The sequence below is a fragment of the Coptis chinensis genome, chromosome 1 (assembly GCF_015680905.1).
Source record: "Coptis chinensis isolate HL-2020 chromosome 1, ASM1568090v1, whole genome shotgun sequence".
Classification (NCBI taxonomy): domain Eukaryota; kingdom Viridiplantae; phylum Streptophyta; class Magnoliopsida; order Ranunculales; family Ranunculaceae; genus Coptis; species Coptis chinensis.
In genome coordinates this window covers 57306972-57315871 of record NC_141456.1, presented here as the reverse complement: position 1 = coordinate 57315871, position 8900 = coordinate 57306972, and the positions used below count along the sequence as shown (strand labels likewise).

Genomic DNA, 8900 nt, shown 5'->3' with positions numbered 1-8900 from the left:
CTCTGTGGACTGAAGAAATTGGGTTTTGGGCTAGATTTTTCGGCCCAAAACATGGTTCCTCAGCCCATGCACAAAATTGTGGATCTGGTCACCTCCTTTACATAAAACAAGACTTAGCTCTTAAGAAAGGGATAGTTAGATAGCTTAGAATAGAAAGTAGCCATTAGAATAGCTTGTAGATATAGTTTTTAAATTTCAATTAGTAATTAATTAGTTTCATTTCTTGTTTTAGATTAATTATTTGAATCATTGTTCTTCATTCATTAGATAAATAAAATAATAGTTCTTGTTAATTTCAATTTTGTCATTTAAATTTGTTTAGACCTAATTTCAATTATGGTTTGTTATTCATTTCCTAGTTATTAATTTGGATTTCAATTCTTGAGTAGTTAAATTAGTAAAGTTCAAATCTGTATATTATGTCTAATTTTAATTCAATTGGAAATGATAGTTTGATGAATCAAGGCTAAACCTCCATTAGAGGGGTTTGATGAAGCCTGGATGAAAACTTGATTGTGTAGCATAGAATCGTTGTAAGAATCTATTCCACTCTAGAAGGTCGTTGATTCGCCATGAGAATGGGTGGACGACCTCACATGCTAGTTATGAATTGGTAGAAATGCCATGTATAATTAGGGATTAGACGACCAATTCTTACCGTAAGAACGTAAGAATTGGTTTATAACAAATCTATGGTAGTTTATTAAGTTGGATTCAAGGTGGAATCAAATTCCCCTAATTCTTTATCTAGATTCAACTCTTAGCATTCTATCATTCCGTTATTCGTATCTTGTTATTTGAATTCACATCATAGTATAAATTCCCTTCGTAAATCTCTCATTGACCTTGGATAGACCATCAACTATAGATACCTTGAATGCTAAAGGACTAGGAGTGGAACGAATCTTCTATTCCAACTCTACGTCAATAGGATCGAGAGTAGAAAACAAATATCTTTGATAAGTTTAGTATAAGCAAAAGTTTATAGTTTTACTTTTGTTTAGAGTTCATCGCTTTATTTGTGAGTAAAACTATCTTTTTACGAATATCAATGGCTTCGCTGCCATCTTAGTACTCTTTAGTATTGTTTTTTTTATAATTGATAGTTATTCAAAGTCCTATAACTCCACCCATCCTTGTTTGATTCTCACTGTGGTTGTCTGTTTTCAAAGACCAAATTTTCCTCAAAAAAATTACTTTCGAGGCCGGGACCGCCACAGGAAAGCCAAATTGGAGCGCACCCTGCTCCCGAACGCCTGGAATTCCATCTTTTGGCTGAGCGCGACCTGCACCCTACCAAGGCTAACTTGGAGCGCGACCCGCGCCCAAATGCCTGGAATTCCACTTTTTGCCTAAGCGCGACTTGCGCCCTACCAAGGCTAACTTGGAGCGCGACCTGCGCACACACGCTTGGAACTCCAGCTTGACCTGAGCATGACTGCGCCAAGCCTAGGCCTATTCTGAGCGCGACCGCACCCTCTGCTGAAACTTCCCGATTTCCACAGGTTTGATTCAAACTTCCATTTGTTCAAGATTTTTAGTGTTCTAACTTGTTATATACACTGAGCACGCGTAAACAAGATGTTATTCATAAGCAAAGCAAGGAGGCTTTCAGGTACTCTTTTCTTCAACACCTTGCATCTTCTGTTAGAGGTTCATACTAGCATATTAGGATTGTTTGGAGTGTTGTTAGTTTCATTAAGATTGGTTTTAACCTTGCATGAGATTAAGGTCAGGCCGAAGAAAAACGCTTAACGTAATTAACTGAGAACGGCAACAAACAAGTCTTTCTAGTATACCACTCACTACACCTCTAGCTAGCATACAACACACCACACCTGAAATAATTGCTGAAGAAAGAGAGTCTCCTCTCTCGGACTTTTACGAAGCCTTGAACGATAGCCCTAAATCTTGCATCGTTCTATCAGACCTAGTGGGGTATTTCCGAATCCCCCCAAATATATTTAATTTGTTACCCGTTTTTCATGGGTTAGACCATGAAAAGCCTTATCAGCACATGCGTAAGATTGACCAAGTCCTTAGTACATTTTACCATCCTACGGTTGGTGCTGAACAAATTAAACTAAGGGTATTTCCCTTCACTTTAGCCGATAAGGAGGCGTCTTGGTTAACTGCCCAAGCACCAAATTTTGTGGACTCGTGAGCTAAACTTGTTCAACTATTCATGGAACATTTTTACCCACCACTGAAGACCGATGAAATGATTTCCAAGATTCATTTCTTTCGATAGAATCCTCATGAATCATTTTCAGAGGCTTGGAATTGTTTCACCGATCTACTTATAGAGTGTCCACATCATAACCTCGCGAAAGACACATTAGTTCGAGCCTTTTTCAAGGGACTTCTACATCACCATAAAGAAGTCCTTGACATAATGAATGGGGGCAGTTTCTTAAGTAAAGAAGCCTCAAAGGCTTATAAATTTTTAGAAGATCAAACTAAGCGTAATAATAACTGGGGGGTAGTGATGATATCTCCCGTTCCACTAGTTCTTCTACAATAGTTAAAGCCGCCGGTATGTTTGAGATGAAACCCGATCTGGAACTTAAAAATTTGATCGTATCTCTAACTAAAAAGGTAGAGGCTATTTCTGTTCAAAAATGCCTATCCCCGTCATGAATGTCAACTCCAATCCATGTAATTTCTGTGTGAGTCCAGAGCATCCTAACTCCTATTGTCCTTTCACCTATGAACAACAACAGTCACAACAAGATAATGTTTGCTCGATTAATAGTTTTCCTATTCCTAACGCCCCTTGGAGACAACATCCCAACTTCAGTTAGAGAAATAATCAACAAGTAACACCTCCAGGGTTTAATAATCAAAATGTTAGGCAAGCAAACAATTATAACCAAACTCCACCACGACAAGGACAAAGTTAGGGTAATTATAATAATTATAACAACCAAGCCCAACCACGACAAGGTCAGGGTAATTATAATAATTATAACAATAATAATTATAATGCTAATAGAGGTATCATTCCAGTAAATAATAACTACCAAAATCTACCCAATATTAATCAATGTGACATAGTTCTTGTCACACAACCTATAGCTAATACTCTTCCACAACCGGATCGTTTTGATACCTTTATGCAATCTCAACAACAGATTTTGCAAGCCATCCAACTTTCCTTACAGCAGCTAGCTCAAGAGAAAGTACAACCCAAAGGTGTGTTTTCAGGACAAGCGATACCAAATCCTAAAACACCAAACATAGCCTTTGAGGTGAACGGTAATACTAGTACGAAAAATGTAAACGTAGGTGAGCTAAATGCCATCACCACTCTCCGTTCTGGTAGAGTGGTCGATAACAAAGTAACTATGCCTATAGTTACACCACTAGTTGTCCCTACACCGGAGATTGTACTAGATATCGTAATAGAACCTGTAGAGCCTACCCCTGTAGAGGTACCAGTTAAACCACAACCTAAGAAACATAAAGCAAAGGTTAGACATCCAGTTGAACCATATGCTAAATATAGAGAGAAACCACCGTTTTCCCAGAAATTAGCTATGTTAAACAGAGATACAAACTTCGATGAGATTAGGGAAGTATTCAAGAATCTAACGATTAACCTACCCTTTCTCGAAGCAATTAAAAAATTACCTCACCACGCTAAGTTTCTTAAGGAGTTGTGCACTACTAGGCGTAGGACAAATATTCCTAAAGACGCCTTTCTAACTGAACAATTTCCAACTTTAACAGAGCATAATGGAATTGTGAAGTACAAGGACCCTAGTCGTCCTACTGTACAATGCACCTTAGGAGATTCTCACACAACCACCTCTTTATTAGACCTTGGGGCAAGTGTCAACTTACTCCCTTATTATTTATTCAAACAAATAGGTCTACAAGAGATGCAACCTACTCAAATGACGTTGCAATTAGCGGATAAGTCTATTAAGTATCCTAAGGGCGTGGTTGAAACCGTGCTAGTTAAGGTCTAGGATTTCTACTATCCTGCTGATTTTGTTATCCTCGATACAGAAGTCGTTAATGACTCTGTTCCGATCATCTCAGGGCGTCCATTCTTGGCAACTGCCAACGCGCTTATAAACTACCATAATGGTTTGATGTCCTTGTCTTTTGGCCATCTTTTGGTTGAAGTAAATGTTTTTAAAATGATGAAACAGTTACCATATTCGTCTATATATGGAGAGGTTAGCATGATCGAGAGCTTAGCTTAAGATTACTTTAATAACACGTTTCCAGAAAACCATATGGATAAATTCCTTTCTTTTGGAAGTTCAGATTTTGTCGATGACTCCTACATAGAAGAAGTCAACACCATCTTTGAGGCTACACAAATCGTAGGTTGTTCCATATACAGAGTTTGAAGACCTGCTGCCTAAGCAAGTATTCATTACTCAAGATGAGGACCCTCCAGAAGCTTTTATCGACATACCAACCACCCCGGTACTTAAACATTTTCCTCCTAAGTTAAAATATATTTAACTTGATCCAGATGGTAGCCATCCGGTAATTAATTCTTCTTTGTTATCTAAGGAGGAAGAGACACGTTTAATCAGGGTGATTAGGGAACATCGTTCTGTGATTGGTTGGTCCCTAGCCGACATTAAGGGAATTGACCCTAATGTGTGCACTCATCATATCCATTTGGAGGATAACGCAAAGACTTCGAGCGAACCTCAGCGTTGCTTGAACCCTGCCATGAAAGAAGTGGTCAGGGAAGAAGTCTTATGGTTACTTGATGCGGGTATCATATACCCAATCTCTGATAACGAATGGGTCAGTCCCATTCATGTAGTTCCAAAGAAATCAGGTATTACCATGGTACGTAATGCCAAGGGTGAATATGTTGCCACACATGATCCTATGAAATGGAGGATCTGTATTGATTACAGACGTTTAAATGCCATGACACGAAAGGATCATTTTCCTTTACCCTTTATAGATCAGATGCTTGAACGTCTAGCTGGTCATGCTTTTTATTGTTTTTTGGATGGCTACTCTAGCTATTTCCAAATTATTATTGATATTGATGACCAAGAAAAGACTACCTTCACATGTCCTTTTGGAACATACACCTATAAACGAATGCCTTTTGGCCTTTGTAATGCTCCTAGTACCTTCCAGCGGTGTATGCTTCATATATTTAGTAACATGGTATAGCGTTTCATGAAAGTGTTCATGGATGATTTTTCAATCTATGGAGACTCTTTCACTGAATGCCTGTCTAACCTATCTAAGGTTTTGACACGGTGTGAAGAGAAGAGTCTGGTCTTAAACTGGGAAAAATGTCATTTCATGGTAAAAAAGTGCATAGTACTGGGTTACATTATATCTAGTGATGGCATAGATGTTGATAAGGCCAAACTAGACAATATAGAAACTCTACCCATACCACGGACAGTCTGTGATATTAGAGCCTTTCTAGGCCATGCAGGGTTTTATAGGCACTTTATCAAAGATTTTTTGAAAATATCTAGGTCGTTAACTAACCTGCTTGTAAAGGATGCCATCTTTGATTTTAATTTTAACTATAAACAGGCTTTTGAAACCTTAAAAGCCTCTTTAACTTCTGCACCCATTATATAGCCTCCCGATTGGTCTAAACCTTTCGAACTCATGTGTGATGCTAGTGATTATGCAGTTGGTGTTGTCTTGGGGACAGAGACTAGATAATAAATCCACTGTTATTTATTATGCTAGTAAAACTTTAAACGATGCTCAAAGGAATTATACAATTACTGAAAAAGAATTCTTAGCTATCGTTTATGCTTTAGATAAGTTTCGTCCTTATTTAGTTGGTTCTAAGACCCTAGTTTACAAGGACCATGCAGCCCTTAGGTACCTTATTGCAAAGGAAGATACTAAACAGAGATTAATCCGATGGATTCTCCTCCTGCAAGAGTTCACATTAGAAATAAAGGACAAAACAGGGGTCGAAAACGTAGTTGCCGACCACTTTTCTAGACTAACAAACGATGATGATAGTGATTCTGAGTCCATACCTAACTCTTTTCACGATGAGTATTTATATGCTATTTTTTCTACACCATGGTATGCTGACATCGTGAATTATTTAGCGTCTGATGTTATTCCTTATGACTGGTCAATAAATAAACGTAAGAAGTTTTTGGCCAGAGTTAAGTTATACTACTTGGATGAGCCCTCAGACAAACTAGAACCTACTGATGTGAACTTCTCCTCGTCGCCTTCCCCTAAATTCACTACTTCTATCTCATCCAAGGACTTCGGTCCCTCTGTCGACTCTGCGGACCCCTCCCCCCGACTGTGCACTGTAATTCCTATTTTTGCCTCTTCCTAGAACGTGAAGTTTCTTCCTCTGATCTGCAGATCAATCTTTTCACTATACTCTGGTGACTATTTTTGGCTATCACCTGATCCCCGCGGACCTCATATACCCCGGTAGGAGTAGGGAATCGGATCACTTGATAGTATGTAGAAGGGACCGCTTTCATCTCATGAATCCATCTCCTTCCCAGGATGGCGTTGTATTGCGAATCAGCATCCACCACTTTGAACCTCGAGAACACTGTAACTGGCCCCGTGGTCACTGGGAGCAGAAGCTCCCCTAAAGGTTCCGTCATGCTTCCATTGAACCCATACAAATTTGTCGGTGAGGGCCTCAACTGCTTCCTTTCTATCTTCATTTCCTCCATTATCCCTCTAAGCAGTAAATCTACCGCACAGCCGCAGTCCACTAACACCCTCTTTACCATGTAATTTCCCATCGCCACTGTGATCACCAACGCATCCTCATGCGGGGAATCGATTGCCTTAAGGTCCACGTCGGTGAACATTATGCTTCCCCTTCCATTCACAGACTAATAGGTCGCCCGAGAATGTCCTGCCGATTCGTGGACCTGCTGTATGCTCGCCACCCGCCGTATCCTGTCTCGGTGTGCATTGTGGCTCAATATCTCTCCACTAAAGATTATGTTGATCATCCCCAATATCCTCCCCTGGGTCGGTGCTTGTTCTACTTTTTCCTCTTCTGTTATAAACTCCTTCAATAACCCCTTTCCTATCATCCTCTGAATCAACCATCTTAATGCGTAGCAGCCGTCCGTCTCATAGTTATGTATTTGATGATAGGCACAATAGGGTCTGCCTTGCACCTCCACTGGTTTGGTTCACGGACCCTCATACCCCTATAAATTCTGAATCAACGGTAGTATCTCGCTCAACGACTTGTTCAATGGCACTTGTTCTACCTCACGATAGGGCTTTTTGTCTCGGCTCTCCCTCCTAGCCTCTTCTCTGCTCCTTTTGGGCCGCGACGAATATCCTCGGTATCCGCTGCCTCCTTTGTCCGATGACTCATATCACCGACGTCCCTCACCTTTTTCCAACTGATAATACTGCCTTCACTAGCCTTCTCACCTCCTTCTGCATGGTGTCTTCGTACCTGATGTACTTCTCCACCCTCTGGTATAAATCCTGTAATGTTGCAATTTCATTCTTGGCTACCGACTCATGTACCCTCGTTCCCAGGCGCAATCCTCTCTCGAAAGCTATCACCGCCATCTTTTCGTCCAGATTCTCCACTTTCAAGGTCTCCACCTTGAATCTACACAAGAAGTCCCTCACCGATTCAGTGGACCTTTGTCTTACATTGAACAAGGCTGCGATGTCCATAACACGCTTTTTCTGGTGTATAAAATGATCAATGAACGCTTGCTCCAACTCCTGAAAGCTATTAATACTCTTAGAAGGTAATCTATAATACAAGTCAGATGCTCCCCCTTTTAAGCTTGCCGGGAACATCATACATCTCAGCCTGTCATACCGTGGCTCCTGCCATAGCGGCATCTGCTGCCAGAAGTGATGAATATGGTCTGCGGGGTCTCCAGTCCCATCATACCTCTCAAACCTTGGCTGGTTGAATCTCTTCGGCACCTCCGACTTCCAGATCGCGTCCGCTAGTGGGTTGCAGTTCAACCCTGCCACCACCTGACTTCCCGCACCTCCCATGCCCTTGGCCTGTTCCAGACTAGCTTTCAGATCGCTGGTAATCATTTCTCTGACTTGCTCCTTGGTGATCCCCACCACCGTCTACTCTTCCGCATCTGTCCCCCCTTCCGGCCTCCTCTCTCTCTGCTCCCAACACCTCCCTTTCTGACTCCTCTATTGTCTCTTTATCTCTCCTTAACCCCTCATTTTCTTCCCTCAACCTTGCTATCTCCTCATGCAACAACCTTGTTTCCTCCGCCTCTGACATTACTGTCTCTTCCTTACCTTGCTCTTCACCTTCACTCCTTACTGACTCCACATCCATCTAGTTGACCGTCGCCTTTTTCGGTCGGCCCACTTTTCTTTTTTTTGCCATCTCACTATTTTTCACTCTCGTTCCCCACAGACGGCGCCAAATGTTGTGCCTATCTTTCTCTCCTCCTCTCCTGTTATATTTATAATCCCTCACCTCTCTCTCTGAAGCCCTCCACCTGTCCCTCCATCTCTCGGTCCATCGATTGCAGCGTGGAGTGTTCCTGTACGACCCTAGGGTTTTCCCCTTGCTCCTGTTGGGCTTGTGTCCCAATGGTATAACTCCAGGTCAGCTATCTCTTCAGTTCACGGCTTTCCACTGCCGGTTCTCGATTTTCAGCCTTCATGCTCGACTCCTATGTCCGCGGCCCTTCTAGAATGGCTCCCACCCCACCGTATGTCCTCTTTCTGAATCCATCATCCGCCGGACCATCGGCCATCATAAATTGGGTCACTACAATGACCAAGACAAGATATGCAAGAATGTCAAAGAGAAAGAAGAGCTGACACATGCTAATGTGTTTGTACCAAAGGCACCTTTTCCTATGTTTTTTGCTCAAAGCAAAAAAGGACAAACAATTTTTAGAGATGAAAGAGGCATTTGAGAAAGATAACATCAA

The 8900-nt window shown here is 41.3% G+C and overlaps 2 protein-coding genes across 2 annotated transcripts; both read right to left on the bottom strand.

Moving 5' to 3' along the window:
* Positions 1–6299: 6299 nt before the first annotated feature.
* LOC147524666 (uncharacterized) lies at positions 6300–6815 on the bottom strand. Its single transcript, XM_086575834.1, has one exon. It carries the CDS (start codon positions 6813–6815, stop codon positions 6300–6302), a length of 516 nt encoding a protein of 171 aa, XP_086431960.1.
* Positions 6816–7353: 538 nt separating this feature from the next.
* LOC147524665 (uncharacterized) lies at positions 7354–7989 on the bottom strand. The gene has a single exon (XM_086575823.1). The coding sequence runs from the start codon at positions 7987–7989 to the stop codon at positions 7354–7356; it is 636 nt and encodes a 211-aa protein (XP_086431949.1).
* Positions 7990–8900: the final 911 nt, after the last annotated feature.

Excerpts from the sequence above, each read along its gene's own strand:
- LOC147524666 (XM_086575834.1), bottom strand. The coding sequence starts at position 6,815 with ATGTTCACCGACGTGGACCTTAAGGCAATCGATTCCCCGCATGAGGAT.
- LOC147524665 (XM_086575823.1), bottom strand. The coding sequence starts at position 7,989 with ATGGGAGGTGCGGGAAGTCAGGTGGTGGCAGGGTTGAACTGCAACCCA.